Here is a 17,694-nt window from a genome sequence, read left to right as displayed (position 1 = left end):
ACGGCATCATGCATCTGACTGACAACTTCCTTCCTTACAAGAAGGCCTTTGAGGTCATTAAAAAGGTGTCACCTAAGTCCAAGGTATTCGAATGAAAAGAATATTCCCAAGAACATTATGAAGATTAATGAAATAAATTCTCAAAGCAGTGTCAGACACTACAGAGAAAGTCTTTCTAGAAGTAGACTCTGAAGATGAAATAGGAGTTTCGATATGAATCACAACAGTGACAGTGGTCGCTCAAGTTCTAGATCTATCCGGGCTTAAAATGTGAACAGGGTGCCTGTGTATGGAACCTAAAGATGAAAACCTCTTCACCTCGCAGAGCTAACCACTTTCAAGTAAGTCCAGGATAAAAATTAACCGAAATGCTCGAAGCACCTAAATGTCCAAGAGTTCTCATAATCAGAGCAAAAAGGCATTTTAGGAAGTAGATTTTCTTTCATCTTTTTCCATATTCTTTTATCTCTTTGAACAATAAAGAGAACTGATTAGTTTCACTTTTTATTCACAATCAGTTTTGGTTCCTGCTGCTTTGATAGTGATTATTCCTACTAGAAATGATAAAATTGAGCCACAAATCTTTATAGATGTGTCATCTGAGGTAACCATATGAATTCTAAATAATATTACACTTTTTATGGATTTGCTTTGAAATGAATTCTAATATACAACATTGTAGTTCCTGATTTTAATTACTTCAATGATTCCGATTTGTTCTTCAAATCTACTTATTTATATAAAAATGTGATTCATACCCAAAAACTCAGCAAGTTTTGAAAAAACCTCACAATTTTGGTTTTCATTATCTAGCAAGTAACTATCTTGCTTTTTGCTCTTAAACACTCTACAAGATGTTGTTTTTGTGGCAAAGAGATGAGTCCACTTCCCTCCGCTCAGGAACTGGTCTTCCCTGACTGAACCAACAACACCTCCCCTCGGTCTCCTGCAGCCTGCTGTTTTGTTCCATTATGGTATTTGTTAGAATTTGAAATTTATATATTTGATAGTTTACTTCTTTATTGTCTGTCTCTCTCATCAGACTCCAATAGGGAGGGTCTCTCTCTTTTTCTACATCTCTCTCTTATACATAAAACACATGAAGTTCTCTCTGCCCTACATTTCTTTGTGCCTCACATATAGTAGGCAAGTTCATGAAATATTTGTTTTAAAAAATGTGTACCACTGTAATTCATCATTATCTGATCTCCTTTCCCATCAACTAGACCCAGGGCCACAAATGATTTTTGTCTAGGGTCAAAGAGTCAGTATTCTAGGCTTTACCATCTCTGTTGCCTATGCCTCCCCCATTCCCAACAACCTTTTCAAAACCCAGAAAGCACCCTCAGCTGGAGGGCCATATGAAAACAGGCTGAGGGCGGGATTTGGCCCACAGGGCATTGTCTGCCAACTCTTATGCCAGAATCCAAGTGTCTTAAGGTCAAGCCTGACTTATTCACTCTTATCTCCTGGGACCTTTCCTAGTACTGAGCACAGAAAGGTTCTCAAACCCAGAACTCAGTTGAATTGGGTCAAAATGACTGGGTTAGGAGTAGAGAGAACAAAAAATTTAATGGAACAACCCAAATGGTCAGATTTAGAATGGCAGGCATTTTGCCGGGGAGATACGGCCTCTGGTCCAGGCTGGATGACTCAAAGGGTCACCTACCAATGATTTATGGGCGATGGGAAAAGACAGCTTGTCGTACAATCACACACTCTCTCACTTGCCTTGGGGGTCACGGATCTCAATACCCTCCACTTCGGAGCAGCAATCCTGCTACCACAGGCAGCTGCCTCCTCTCGCGCCTACTCACAGAGCAGCTGACTTGGACCCTGAAGAAGAGCTCATGTTTCTCCCAGCGGTTGCTTCTGTTCTGCGTTACTGTCTTTGCTGTCTGGTTCTCTTGTCACCCAGCATTCTGAAAAGGTGCTGGCTTCAAGATAACATCTACCACCAGAGCTTGGTAAATATGGAATTACCTCCATAGCCAACTATAAACAATTCTTAGCTGATGGCCAGGAAACCTTCCTGGAAACAGTTTTTGGATGGGAGCACTCCCTGATCCTTGCATGGTTCCAAATCTTGCAGTATGTTGATCACGGATGAAGGAAGGAAAGGAAGAAGGAATAAACGGATGAAAAAAACTCCACGGCCATGATCACGGTCACACCTCCGCTCCCAAAACCATCAGAATGTTGGAGGTTGCAGTGTCTCGTGAGAGATCCCAGAATATGTACAATGTTTTCCCCGCGGGCATTCTCGCTTCCGCAGACTCTAGCAAAGTGTGAGGTCAGAGCCATCTGCCTCAAGAGAGGAGTGCCTCTTTCCTCTAGCATCCAAAATGCTCAGAATGACTACCAGTACCTGCCCTAGTGACCGTTTTCTTTCCGGGCCTGGGAGAGGCGGACAAAGGAAGGAGAGTGGGGCTGTTATCTGGTGTCCTGCCAGTTGTCCACTCCCCATGGAGCGGCAGAGGCAGCCCTGGAAGCCTGGCTCATCTCTAGGCATGTCCCTCCTTCTTTGTGTTCTTCAGAACTCAGAACTTCACTGCAGTGTGCTATCATTACGGCTCTGCCAGCCCATATTTACTCCCCATCCTCACGGAAAAAAGAAAGGGAACAAGTCGTTCCTTGGGTGTTGTAACCAAGCAAGCAGATCTTTCCAAAGGAAAGTGTCCGATGCTTAACTGCATGATGGAGTAAGACACATTATCCAACCAAGCTTCACTCTGATGCAGCAAGTCCTGCGTTTTAGATGGAAGAAGCAATAGGGTGGGAATAATTTATGTAAAGACAGGCTGTGTGTTAACGATGGAGCAGGAAACAGCACTGAGTCCCCTGGTTCACGGACCAGGTCATATCTGCCCAAGAGCCATGAGTGTAGACAGTGACGCTAAGAGACAGCGGCAAGCAGCCTGGGGAGGAAGGGAATAACGGCCCGAGGAAACACTCTGGCAAAAGTGAATTAAACAAATCCCGAAGTCCTTGTAGTTGTTTTAAAGAGTGCCCGTGGGTTCACATTTCTGGAGAATGTAACCAGAACTAAGTGAAAATATGACTTTGGGACTGTGTGTTACACGTCTGACTTGGAGAAGCTAAGACAGGAAGGTGGAGACGGAGCTGTAAGAAATACTGGACGTGGGGCACCTGGGTGGCTCAGTGGGTTAAAGCCTCTGCCTTTGGCTCAGGTCATGATCTCAGGGTCCTGGGATCGAGCCCCGCATCAGGTTCTCTGCTCAGCAGGGAGCCTGCTCCCTCCTCTCTCTCTGCCTGCCTCTCTGCTTACTTGTGATCTCTGTCTGTCAAATAAATAAATAAATAATCTTTAAAAAAAAAAAAAGAAAGAAAGAAAGAAATACTGGACGAGTGGTACCAGGAAAATACTCTTTGGGGAACAGACCTTCCAAAGAAACGAGAATTGCTAGAACACCTAATGGACTGACAAGGGAGGACAGGCACTGAGAGGTGAGTACTCCTTTATCCCTGGGCATCATTCTTGCTCGCCCCCACCAGAAGAGTGACTCTTGGGTCGCACGTGACAAGCACCGCTGACAATGAGCAATGCCAAGAGTATCTTTTTTCCACTTCTATCCGATATGATCTGACATCAAGATTTTTGAAAACAGAATCATGGCTAGAAAACCAAATTTCATTTAAAGGACTGCGCTATCATGCCACTTTGGTTGAGCATGCCTCTAATTTAACATTTGCAACTGTCCTTCCGTGTGTCCCTCCTTCTGTGTCCTTCTCTCAGAGCCACCCTGGGAGGCTTGTGACTGTCGCCACCACTGTTCAAGGCAGGGCACTGGCCCCTCCTGTTGACCTGGGCGAGGGAGTCACGCCAACCAGACCACCCGCACAACTGTCCAGGGTTGTGCGAGACAAACCAAGGGTACAGTCAGGATCTGGGCGCGGGGGGGGGGGGGGGTCCACCAGGGTAGAGGCAGAATCCCTGGAATTAAGGCAGTGCACGCAGTGAATATGGCAAGTAGGCGATGAGATCTCACACAGGAATTAAGTGTCAGAATAAAAAAACAAAAACAGCAACACAGAAGGTGACAATCAAACATTAGGGCCACATAAGATGGCAGGCAGAGAGGAGACTGCCAGGAGGCCTTGACCGTGAGGCTCCCTCCACCATCTGGCCCTGTATTCTGGGTTAAGCTCTGTATGTGAACGTCTCCACAGGACTTACCAACCAGATCCCCAGTGTACACACGAGGAAACTCAAGCAGAGGGAAATGTGTCTCAGTGATTTGGACAATGTCATATAACCAGTTGGAGGAACACCCACACTAAAATCTCACCTCTGCAATTTTGTTTTTGTCTGTGCACACAACTAACGTGCAGCAATATGCTTGCGTTCCTGAGGGTCCCCACGGAAGGCTCGCTCTAGAGTAGAAGCTCGGCAGAAAGCTCTGCAGGCAAGGTGCTTATCACTGGGAGACGCCTTAAAAACACAGCCAACACAGTTCTCCCTGTGCGGGTTACACCGTGGCATTAGAGGCTTTCTTCCCTTACTAACTCTTGGTGTGAAATGGGGTAAGACAAATGAATTTCAGAACCATGTTTTAGCCTAAGCAAATCACAACCAAGGATGTCAGTCCACCAGGGAAACAAAAACCCCCAAACCAACGCCTTTACACTGTCTGATGGCGTGGCTAAATAGGGCCAAAGCTCCTCTCCTGGGAATAGTTTATTAAAGGTCAAGGGTTAGTTCTATCCACTAAGTGAAGTCAACCCCAGGCCACTGCTTTTCTGTCACGTGACTTGGGAAAGCTGAAACTTCTGTGTCTTTGGTCTGAAGACTGGGCATTGTTCATATCAGATGCTAAAGAATAAAGGTCTTGGTTGACTTAAAACTTGAACCTGGCACCATGGGTCAATGGTTCTTACATAACAAAAAATAAACAGAAGAGGCTCCAAATTATCCATTAGGAGAAAGCTGGACCAGGAGCGCCGGGGTGGCGCAGCTGGTTAAGTGGCCAACTCTTGGTTTCAACTAAAGCCGTTTTTTATCTTAGGGTCCTGAGGTCGAGCCCCACGTCGGGCTCCACGCTCAGTGCAGAGTCTGCTTGGGGATCTCTCTCTCTGCCCACCCCCTGTTCGCTCGCTCTCTCTAAAATAAATAAATTAATTTTAAAAAGAGAGAGAGAAAGCTGGACCAAAGTTTATTGACTCACTGATTATGGTAACACAACAAGCATTTAAAGATGCCTGTCCGTGCAATAAAATTGAAAAGTGATGCTGGGAATACATTCGGACTTGTCTCACCTTTCAAATAACTATTATGTTATTATCAAAGTTGTAGGTTTTTTTCCCTTAATAAGGATGATAACCACATGACCAAAGCAAATATGTTTTGAATAATCCTGAAAGTTTTGGAATCTCATGCTGGAAAGACGCTTTGAAACAGGAATCTGGAACCCGGGACGTGGGGCAGCATTTCTTCAACTCAGCACTACTGACATCTTGTACCCGACGATTCAGCTGCTGTTGGGGGGTCGTCCTGTAACACCCCTACCCTCTACCCACTAAATGCCAGAAGCAACAATCCCCACTTCCGCCCTGCTCAGTCATGACAATCAAAAATGTCTTTAAAAAAAAAAAAAAATGTCTTCAGACCCTGCCAAACAGCTGCGGAGTGGCAAATTAGACCTGGTTGAGAACCATTGTTCTAGAGGTATTTTCTCTTCAAGAGAACCCCCTCAGGACACTGAAGGTTTTCACAGTCATATTACATACGGTTTAGGACTTTGCAAATGTATGCTGACGTGCTCACAGCAGAAGTATACTCACTGTGTACAAGAAAACAGAAATCTTTCCACATCAGCAGCAGAGTGAGTTTTGTAAAGCCTTCTGCATCATATTCCACGACGCCTCTAGGTGATAAACACACACACACACACACACACACAGAAAAAACCCTCATCAAAATTAGGCACAAGAGAGATGGAACCAAGTAAAGAATATATTCATAACATCACGGTGATTGCATCCGAGATGCATTTAAGGTTAAGGGAGTGTTACCATAGGAAGGCCGTGGGGTTTGGGATAACAGCATCTACGTTTAAGTTACTGTTTTGCTATCTACTGTTATGACTTCAGGCAAATCACTTAACCTCTGGGGCCTCAGTTTCCTCATCTGTAAAACACATACAATAATGTTTTCAAACTTCCTTACAGGATTGTGAAAAACAAATAAGATAAACCATAAAATGCTATGCAAATGCTTGTTACCAGTTATGAGTAAAAGATCAAAGGCAGCCATCAGGTCAGCAACGACATTACTTTCTGTGATGACTAAGTCTCACTTTCACTCAGGCACTAAGCCGTAATCAGCAATGGCAACATTATTAAGTTTAGGAGTCTGTATTATTTTCTTCCAAAGCACTTGGAATCCTTTCACTTGTGTCCCCTGTCCTCCTCACCAGGCTCAAGACAAAGAAGCCCCAATAGCTGGGTGGGCGCTGGTTCTCGGATGGGAGACACACAGGGTACGTGTCATGTGTCCAGGAGAACAGGCCTGGACTGCTGAAGGGCCTGGGCAGAATTCTGACAGACTTGCCTCCCCCATTTTCTACAAAGCCTGAGCACCTGGGAGACATCCCCATAACATGACAATACTAACCACACACTGAGGACAGACATAATTGTCTCTGTCATTCACACCAGGAGGCGGAACATAATCATCTCTGTCAGCCACACCAGGAGGCGTTTGCTGTCTCCCTCGCTGAGTCAGGCCAATGAGACCGTCAATCCTGATGGCCTCCCAGTTTAAGTAGGAAGGGGGAACTCTCTGTCAAGGTAAAGGAACTAAGACGCTAAAAGCTGAGTGATTTGCTCAAAGACTGTTGGTATATCATTCAGATCTTCTGACTTAGGTCAACAATTTTACTTACTGCTTTATATTTCTTTTCATGAATTTATAATCAACTCAATACGTTATAACACTGCTATCTAAACTTTTCAAATCCTGCATGCTGTAAGTAAAAACAAACACGGAATCCTTTTTGTTATGCATAGTTACAGTAATATAATAGCAATTGTATATGATTTAGTAGTTGTATACAAGCACTACCATATTGTTTTATTATGCGTATAATAAACAATTAACATACGCAAAATGTATGTTAAAAAAGAACAAGTTTTTTCGTTTTTGTTTTTTAAGATTTCATTTATTTATTTGAGAAAGAGAGAGAGAGAGCATGAGCTGGGGGGAAGGGCAGAGGGAGAGGGAGAAGCAGGTTCTTTGCTAAGCAGGGAGCCCAAGGATGCAGAGCTTGATCCCAGGACCCTGAGATCATGACCTGAACGGAAGGCAGACACTTAACCAACAGAACCACCCAGGTGCCCAAGAATGAGATTTTTTAAAAAGCTGTAAATGCAGTTTTCCTATTTTTCTTGTGTGCCAATGGAGTGAGGAGGGGGACACACACCCTTCAGGTGTGTGCACCCTACTTGGGAGGATACTGGGCTAGCTCCTCCATTTTTACTTATACATACTAAAGATAATCTTCTTTGAAAATCAGAAGACCAATGGTGTCATTTATGAACCACTGTTTGTATCCTAAGTACTTTCTCAAAATGTTCATAAATAAAGCTGAAAAAAATCCTAAGTATTAAAGACTCATGCGAGAGACAGTCACACTGTTTAGATATTGACAGTTCTATTTTGGAGGCACAAAAAATTCAATTTCTTAAAATTATTCCTGAGGAGTCAGAAATTTGGCCCATAATTATACCACAGTTTATAAAATTATATCCCAGGGGAATGGCCAACCTTATTCTTTATTTCACCTGCTCCTCCTTAGTCCCATTTTTTTGTTCCTAATTTATTCATTTCTTATTTAAAATTTTAATTTTGTGTTACTATCTATATCTCTCTATATTTATACACTTCCTACAGAATAAGGTGGGATACAAGCAGACCATTAACAACCTTAGTGCTCAGTCCCCCTGAACGGGTAGAAGGCCCCGCCTTTTGAAGAAGACTGAGGGGAAAGCATGTCCTCTCAGCCACTGGGCTAAGCCCTGAGCAGAAGCTCAAGGAGGCCTCTGACATCATCTAAGGAAACAGAGCTGCGGAGCAGTAGGGCCTCTGGCAACCTGCAGGAAAGGCCCAGGCCCCAAGGGGGAAGGGCGGCGGGTGGGGCTTGGGCAGCAGCAGCAGGACCCGCCCCCTATACCTGCAGTCACTTGCCTCCCGCCCCCTCTCTGTGCCTTCTTCCAACTTCTAATCTCAAGTGGGAGTCGCTGCTTTTGGGTCTAACGCTGGATGCCCTCCTTAGATCTGGGGGGCAAGTTGCGAGCCAGAGTCCTGTCGGGACACCTGAGTCCTGAGCTCCCACCCTGGCTCTGGCTCTGGCTGTCCGGCAGATGACTTCTGTCAGGTCATTGGGCTTCTCAAAGTCTCAGGGCTTCCCGGGAGTCAACTGTGCTAATACTGACGGGCAGGCCGGCTCACTCACGACCCCTGGGAGCAGATGGCGGTGAAAGCACTGTGCAAACTGCAGGGTTCTAGAACAAGCAGGTGGTGCTGCCCTTGTCACTGCTGGGTCTGGGGTGAGTATGATGCTGTTCCAAGGAAGAAACTTGTTTCTATGATTTAGCAAAGAATCCTAAAAACTATCTTCCTGGGAGCTTTAGTTTCAGCAACGTACCAGCAAGAATCAAAATGGCCTTGAAAAGCTAGCATGGGGAAGCACGAGCTGCTATTTTCGTAACCAAGCCCCACATTAGGGTCATGAGGACACGAGGGTGTTGCTGGCATGTGGTTTAAACGAGGAGGAACTTACGTGCCGAAGTGACTGAGGAAAGCGGCAATGTACTCCCTTCTTTTGTGGTACCCTTGAATCACATACTGCACCTAGAACAGGAACCCGAAGATGAGGAGTAGGGAATTGTCACGTGCTTCCTTACAAAACATTCCCAAGACTCAGAGAAGCAGAAGAAACGGCAAAATGAATACACCACACTCCCATCACCTATACTCCCCTCTATTCAACAAGACCTATGAACGTTTGGTCTAGCTGCTTCAGGCAGCCCATCTACCTCCCCCTCAAGCTATCAATCAATCGTGCTGAGACATTTCAAGGGAAATGAGAGACACCATGACAGTTTGCCCCAGATCTGTGAGCGTGTATCTCCAAAAAATAAGACCTTTTCCTACAGAGCCATGATGTCATTAACATACCCAACAAATCTAGCCGTCATTCTCCAACTTCATCTAGTGTCCTGTGCATTGTCATGATTTTCCAGTTGCCCCCAAAATATTCTTTTAAAAGGCAGGGTACAATTGAGGGTATAATCAAGGATCAGGCATTTAGTCTAGAAAGTCTTTTATGTAGAATAAGAGTACCTCTTGGGGTGTGCACATGAGTCTATGTTTTATATGATACTGACTTTTCAGAGAGATTGGCTAGTTGTCTCATAGGATGCTTTGCATTCTACATTCTGGGTGTTTCCCTCCTTTTCCCTCTACTCTATAGGTCCCTGTATTTCCCATAAATTGGAAGTTAGACTAAAGGTGTGATTAGATTCACGCTAAACATTTTTGGCAAGAAAACCTCATAGGTGATAGTGGCCTTGATCACTGGTTAGGGTGACGACAGCAGGCCAACCCCACTGTAAAGGGAGGTCTCCCCTTTGCCGCCGGGAGTGAGCTGTAGGCACACTTCTCAAAGCCTGTGAAGGTCTAGTCCCCTCTCAACCTTTCACCTCAGGGTTTTAGTATCTGCTGGAGAGCCTTGTCTGAATCCATTATTTCATTAGGAGCTGGAAAACGGTGACTTTTTGAATTCTCTCACTCCTTGTGTGTTTATCAGCTGGAACTATCTGTAAAGAAGAGCTTCCGCTCATCAAATGGGGGTTATTTTACTCTGAACTTCAACTCCTATTGAAAAGGCAGGACAATGTTGAATTCTTTCTTTTTAAATTCTTAATATCCAGGAAAAGAGTGTTACAATAGGGGATTTTATTTTGCCTTTTTGTATTTCCTTGTTATCACCAAATGACAGTTTTTATTAAAAAAAAAAATTGTGAACCTATTAAGCTGGACATCTGGAAATTAGTCATTTACCCATCAGCTACTAACACAAAAATACACTCTTTATAATGTCCCCATAATGGCTCAAAGAAACAGGGAGAAAGAGGCCCCCCAAACTGTTTATATTGGCGGTAGCCACAATGAGTTTCCATGGCTAACAAAAGCTCAAGATAAAATACTTGAAATAACCTTGACACAATTGGTAGTGATAGCCACTTTGTACCCTTTAAAAGTAAAACAATTCTATTTATGTAATAGGGGTTTATGTCAATTTATAAAAACAGTGCTTACTTTGCAGGCTTAATGCAGGATCAGAAATGTTATTTTGGGAAAAGAAAAACAGATGATAAGTTTGCTTAAGAGGCTTTGTTTAAAAAGGGGATGAAAACAGTTCTGTGTACTTGATTTTAAAAACAGAAAACCATTTTAACAGAAACCCACAACAAAACTGGCTATAAAGATAGATTCCAATGTAATTATGGAAATTCATTTGAAGAGATTGTTTCTAAAAGCAGCCCATACTGTCCTTGTTTGTAGCAAGCATAAGAACATCAATTTTAAAAGACAAGCAAAATTAATGAAAGGGAACCAGATAAGAAAAACAGACTGATTCTTATATTTCTGGGAAAATGGTAACAAAATTTTTTGGGAGGAAAATATATGACTAGAAATTAATCTCAATTGGAGGGCATTTTTAAAAAGGCTTTTCTTTTCAGTTCTGGAAGACCCAAATGTGCATGTTTCTCTATAATACTGGGACACAGATTTGAAGGCAGTACAAAGTCCCACAATGTAAATAAGAATTCTATCCTCCAAACAGTTCTGAAGGAGGGCAGAGGCTGGGGGAATTTGGTCCAATGAGAGGCAACCACTCCATGAGAGTTAGATGCCCTGGAATCCGTGCCAAGCCCACAGACGTCAGACTTGCCAGATTTTCGTTTCTCTGACATTTAAAAAATAATACTGAAGCCTTTGAAATATTATTGCACTTCAAAAATATTTCCTATATTGAGATGAGCTATCTTTTGAAAGAAAGAGACAAACAAAAGATTTCTTTTCCAAGCCGGTGTGCACAAGTCAGTAGGAGCAGAGAAAACAGTGCTTTGGGAATCGAGCGAATGGAGTGAGTTGATGTGGGAGGCGGAAAAAAGTCAGTATTGCTTGTGGACGGATATCTCCAGTTTTTAGCTAACTACCGTGACTGGACATTAACAAGTACATACTTACACTTTTTAGAAATATCTGACAATAGCCATTAATGTAAACTCGGTTATTCGCTAATGTACTGACTCATTCATGAGGCTAGGAGAAAGCTTTCGATAACCTGATGGGCTTGCCTACCAGCCTGAATGACCTGGAAATCCTGCCCCTACCCTAGTAGCGGAACTCCGGCAAGCTGCTCCTAGACAAGACATGGAGAATCAAGCACTGACAAGTAAAAAGTGAGGTACAGAAAAGCAGAAAAGAGGTGAAGGAAGCTCTAGTGAATTACCTTGATACTCACTAGTGGCAAACACACACTCACTCACACCCCCCCACCTCCCCACCCATGCATGCACCAGACAACTGGGAAATGGAGGAGTTCAAAGGCGCAAGACCTAGCAAAAACTTGGGACATAAAAGAAATTAAAGGAGGAGGAGGTAGAAGTTTAAAAGATGAAGACAAGACTGGAACAGGAGGTCAGAATCCTTAAGAGAGGAAGAAGGAGCGCAAAGAACTAGGGAGAGAAACAGATGAACTGTAATTCCAAGTAGGAAAGGCCAGTGTCAGGTGGGGTGCCCACGCTGGGATGGGGGGCAGAGGACACACCTGCAGGACAAGGCCCACAATGCTGGGGCGGGGCCATGTGGAGGGAGGAGCCTCACGAGGGGAGGGCCAGGAGACTTGTTTTTACCTTGTTGGTGAGTAGGTGGCATACTTGAGGCACATAATCAATGAGACATCCTCCTCCTGGAAAAGCTGGGATATGAAGAGCTGAGGAGCCTCCAAGTGCACTGAAAGGACAAGAGTACAAGGGACACTTCTCTTAGGGCTCCAGCAATGCAGGAAGTGACAACCCCAAACAGACTTGCCTTCTCTTACCAACGTCTGCCCACCAACCACTTGAGTTAATGAAGATGGGAACATGGGCTTCACTTTCTGATGACATTTCTTTATCTTATTTGTTTTGTTAGATCAGCATGTTCAGATGACCCATGACTACCAACTAATGGCTGATAACAACTAATGGTTCTATCATACACAAAATGGCACATTTTGATTGGCGTGGTTAATGTCTTGCCAGTATTAATGGGTTGGACCTCTGATGGAGACGCATGTGTTCGTACTCTCCATTGTGTGCTGGGCAAAGAGAAGTCATTCCTTAAACCCCTATACTGAACTGAACTGAATTCCTTCAGCACCACCACAGCACACTGGAGGGACCAGCTCTGCCCCTTACCAGCTCTGCTGCCTGGGGAAAGCCTCCTGGGGCTTTCGCCTCCCCGGCTTTAGTGTGGGGCCGGTGGTCTAGGACAGGGGCTGCAGACTCCAGGCTCGACCAGGCCCAGGCAGCTGATATAAGTGAGCACCGAGAACCCGAGAGATTCCACACCCAAAACTCCAGCTGATCTCTGCTATGTTGGAAACACAAGCCTGGTCTTTGCAGACCCTTATTTTTCATGTGAAGCCAAAAATCCAGATGACTTAAGGTTTCAAATTTTATTTTATTTTTTATTTTATTATTATTTTTTTAAAGATTTTATTTATTTACTTGACAGACAGAGATTACAAGTAGGCAGAGAGGCAGGCAGAGAGAGGAGGAAGCAGGCTCCCTGCTGAGCAGAGAGCCCGATGTGGGGCTCGATCCCAGGACCCTGGGATCATGACCTGAGCCGAAGGCAGAGGCTTAACCCACTGAGCCACCCAGGCGCCCCAAGGTTTCAAATTTTAAATGGTGGCAACAAACTAAACATCTTCGGAAACACTGTGCTGCTTGGTCCTGTGTCTGTGGGTTGATATGGGAAAAGTCTGCAACTAGTCCAAGTCGACACTCACATTCAATTCATCTACACAAGAAGGTACAGTCAAAAATCAGGGATCCAAGCAGTAATAAGACACAACACTGATCCAGAAATAGTTCCTAGGACTTTTGTGGAGATTCCCTTTCAGTTTAAATAACCAGCATACAATTACTAAAGAAACTGTTCAGAACTTCACAGTATATATTTCATAGCCCATCCTTAATCTTGATTTCATCTTCTTTCCTACTCTCACTTTCCTTGGGTCCTAGTTTGTTCTTCTCGTTTGAATTTTATTTTAATGTATAGGTTTCTTACTGCAAAAGCCCCTTATACCACCTCTGTAATACGATGGGGTATAAAGAGACCCCTAAGATCCGCTAATACCGTGGTTATTCATTAACTCAGTCCCCAGTTACAAGGCTGTAAATGGAAGCAAAGTGCCTCCCCGTAAGTCTAGAGAATCATTTCTAAATAGTTTAGAGCAGACAGACTTAGCCTAGGGTTTGCAATACAGGGAAAAACACATGTAAGTTTTGAAAAGGGTCCCAGACCCAGCCTGTCACCCTATTGACCACATTGAAATTAATTTTTCCGGTAGTAATGGATATTATGTTCATTTGTTTATGGAATGAAAAAGTCCCAACATATGAATAAAATCCCATGCGATGTGAGGAAGTCAACATGGGGTGGAAATATTTGGTGTTGACTTTTTCTATTCAGATGAGACCTAAAAAGCACAACAACTCTGACAACTGAGAAAATTATGAGACAGCATTTGACTAAGTTTGACATTAATGAATCATCTACAGTCTGCAACTGCACAGAATCAGCAAGAACATCACTTCCGTCTGCTACTCTCAGAGTAGATGTTGGAGGAGATTTAGACTAAACTCCGAAGGAAGCTAGGAAAATTCCTATGACTTTTCATGACCTGGAAGAAGGCTTTGTGTCCCCTCTTTTGTATGCAAAAGTACAGAGAGGGCACACTTCTAACCGGCAAGTTCTCACAGTTCCATTAGGGTGGAAACTGCTTAAGAGTAAAATTCTATAGTACAAGAGAAATAAATCCTATATTTATATCTTGTCTTTCCTGGGGGGAAATATCTGTAGGACATAGAAATACTAAGATCCAGGCTTCTGATAGTGTACGTAGAGGAACAATCTTCAGCATCCTAAAATTCCAAAAAATAAAATAATTTGGACAGTTTCCTAAAATTAATTATAATGGGCTCTGACCTGTATACGATATTAATTGTTCACTAAATTGAATCCAAAAAAATGAAAACAGTCCATGGGTAATCCTCTAAACTTGAGACTCCCTCTGCTTCTGACATACAGCCATTAAACAAAAATTACCTATCATGGTGGAGAGAAGCACGGGTGTGGAGAAGTCCGAAGACCGGCTGCTCGGCCTCCAGGCCCACCTCTCTGCACTCTGCTTCTGGGATTTGCCAGAACTAACCCTTGTTGCCAGGTGCTTTCTCGTTAACTAGTTTAATCCTCCCCACAATTCAGGGAGGTGAGAATTAGCACTGTAATTTTACAGGTGAAGAAAGTGGGGCTCAGAGGGCAGAAGAAACTTCCTTGGGTTCACACAACTAGGAGATGGTAAAGCCCAGATCTGAACTGGCTGGTTGCCAGAGTCCCTGCGCCCCAGTGAGTGGGGTTGGGACTGCAGTGATCCCCCAGGGCTTCCAGAAGCGTGGAGACCACCACTGAAGCAGGCACCTGGATGCTCATCTCTCTCTACAATTGGCCCCACAGCCGCAGAGCAAGCATTCCTGTCCATTTTGTTCATGCCTCTGTCTCTCCCAGCCCAGCCATCAAACAACCACATCCGCTGGATCTCCGATGTGAGGGGTGGACCCCTCTGCCCCATCTAATTGTGAGCGACAGTTGCCTACGCAGCTCTGAGCCTCAGTGTGTGAAGAAGCACTTGAGAGACTACAAAGGACTGCTCTAAACGAGGGTATATGTTTAAAAGGACACTTACTGCACCCTTTCTCAAACTCTGTAAGTTCCTTAGCTTGTGGGGGTTCTGAACCTGACTGCCGCGTCCTATCCTGATAAGCGCTGCTGACTCCTGTAGAAATATCCGCCTCCCGGGTAAATATTTAACAGGCTGCTCTGGCCTGAATGCTGCCCTGATCGTGCTGAACAAACAAAGTCAAGTGCCATGAAATAAAAAACCTGTTATGATTTTAAAGGGTGCAGGACAGAGGGCTGGCCTGGTGATCTCTAATTATTTAATATTCATGAATCAAAAACTATTGGGTGGGGCACATACAATGAAAAGCTCAGCCTGTGCAGAGATTGCCAGGCTCCCTGATCGCTGCCGGGAATGCAGGGCGGGCTGGAGAGAAGGCAGGGCTGGACGGACTGGCCCCTTGGCGGGCAGGGAGGGGCAGGGAGGGGCGGGGAGGGGCGGGGAGGGCCAGGGAGAGCAGAGTGGAAGGGACCACTGCTGTGGATTCTTCTGATCTCCAGACCCATGAGGGGAGGAAGCAGGGTCAAAAGTGAGGAAAAGTCAACCAGAGTGGCGAGGTCTCAGACTGAGACTGAGAAGACGAAGGGGTAGGGACTGTTTTGATGAGAAAGCACCTTCTCTTTATGGACTAAAATGACAAGTGAAATTCAGCCATTATTTCTCAGACCTGAAACTGAATCCGTAGATATAAATTAGAAGGACACAAGGCCAGAGTCTGAGAAACCTTCCAACAATGGAGTTAAACAGACCAAAAGGTAGCCTGAAAAACACTTCCAGTCTGATTCACTGGATCTAAAACTCAAATGTAAGAATTGTCTTGTTCACTGTATTGATGCAGTTGTTTTCCATGCAAATACAGCTAATAGAGCCCTTTGGGAGCCAGGCTCTGTCTGCAAATATTCAGAGCACTTCTACTATTGAAGACTTGACTTGGCTATGGTGCAACAGCATGAGGAAAATATTTTTGAGAATCTGACATGGAAAAACGCAGGGAGTCAGCTTGTCTGAAGGCCTCACTTGGGACAACGGGGTGTGATTTTAACCCACTGTGGAATGGTAACTCCCTCCTCTCTGTGTGGAATTTTACCTCACTGGCCAAATAAAATGAGCAAAACATGACTTGGCACTGGAGAAAACCAGAAGGGCCAGTGATTTTCAATTATAATTCTTGCTTCCACCAAGTTCGGTCTGTTTGGGTCTACTCAATTTTCTCATCAGTGCTGTCGGATACTACCACTCTCAAAAAGGCCCAATTCTCTCAAGCGAAGCAAGTACCAAGCAAGCACTCTACGAGAGACTTTATTCTAAAATGTCTCCTGCTTGTGCAAGCTACCGTCAAGGGTTATGTCAAGGCTCTGTCAGAGACACCGGGATCAGTGTTACCATCCTGCTTTGCCTCCGAATCGGGTTCTGGGTGTTGGGTTCCGAGGGAGAGGAAGATGACCTGGTTGCCTCCACCACTGGACGATTCAGGGGAGTGTTGGAGGGTGAGGCACTGACAGGGGGAGCTCCCAGGATGGTTGATGGACTCCAGTTGCCACGAGCCCCCAGGTAAAGACACATCCATAGGAAAAGTGAACTCTCAGTTCAGCTCAACAAACTAACTGTATGCCCAACTCTGTGTATGGACTTTAGCTTCCTGTTCTGGATCCATACTAGGGCACCCCTGCTAATTCCCTCCAAGGTAGAAGAATGCCAGGGCCCTCAGGAATCTGGGGCACTCTATAATGTCAGAGTTTGTTTCCTGGTGGCCTGCCAGGAGAGCCATTACAGCAAAACACAAGTCACTGTTATTTACTGAGGATCTGCTTTTGCCAGGCCCTCTACTAGGCATTTCATTATCTCTAAACTCATAACAACCTGGCCAAGTAGACCTAAGTAGTCCAACTTACAGAAGGAGACACCGAGGTTCTAAAGATCTGAGCATCTTTCCAAGGTCACCCAGCAAGTAAGCTGCAGAGAGGGGCTCAAAACCCAGTCTTCTTGGTTCCAAGGTCTACATCCTTTTTTGTCAGAAATTCTTTCATAGAAAGACAGTGTGAAAAATTTAAAATTCTACCCCCGCTATGTCCTGAAGCAGAGGTATAAGTGGCTGAAATTATCCTCAGAAAAGCTTAGATCCATAAAACTCATCTCATTCGTCCTTGTCTTAAGATATCATATGTTATAACAAGTTAACTTATACGATAAAGAAAAAAGTCCTATCTAGCCTCTCAAAACCCAGAAGTGCACAGACAGTACATTAAGGAGAGACTCTGATTTGTTTGTTTCCCCCAACCGGATTTTCTTTGTGCTAGTAAAGCATTTTCTAGAGCTGTTGTCAGCCCTTGTCTCATTTCATAGATTCAACCTTGAGCCATCTCAAGAGTCTCTTGATACCTTAGTTAAACAAAACCAGGGTCTAATTCAAAATTGAAAAATCTCAATGAGTATAACAGGAGAAAGAAAATAAGAGCTCACGGTGACAAGTTAAGCTTACAAGCAGAAGAAAATCTGGGGAGTCAAACTGGATGAGGGGTTCACTAGGAACCAATGGAGGCCTGGCCATACTGCATCTGTGATTAACCCAGTGTTTCCATTAAACATGCTTCATGGTATATTGGCAGGCCTTTACTACAGTACTGGATCCCACTTCGTGTTTCCCATTTTTAGA

The 17,694-nt window shown here is 44.3% G+C and overlaps 1 protein-coding gene across 1 annotated transcript in view; it reads right to left on the bottom strand.

Moving 5' to 3' along the window:
- LOC111139277 (BRISC and BRCA1 A complex member 2) overlaps positions 1-17,694 on the bottom strand; it is a 401,260-nt gene that overhangs the window by 74,502 nt on the left and 309,064 nt on the right. Inside the window, exons 8-10 of the mRNA XM_022491515.1 lie at positions 11,947-12,046; positions 8,802-8,872; positions 5,803-5,885 (exon numbers count right to left, since the gene is read on the bottom strand). Of these exons, the coding sequence (XP_022347223.1) occupies positions 5,803-5,885; positions 8,802-8,872; positions 11,947-12,046 (254 nt within the window). The remainder of the gene's footprint in view (positions 1-5,802; positions 5,886-8,801; positions 8,873-11,946; positions 12,047-17,694) is intronic.

The sequence above is a fragment of the Enhydra lutris genome, unplaced genomic scaffold (genome assembly GCF_002288905.1).
Source record: "Enhydra lutris kenyoni isolate GAN:26980312 unplaced genomic scaffold, ASM228890v2 scaffoldscaffold98, whole genome shotgun sequence".
NCBI lineage: Eukaryota > Metazoa > Chordata > Mammalia > Carnivora > Mustelidae > Enhydra > Enhydra lutris.
This window is presented reverse-complemented; position numbering and strand designations above follow the sequence as displayed.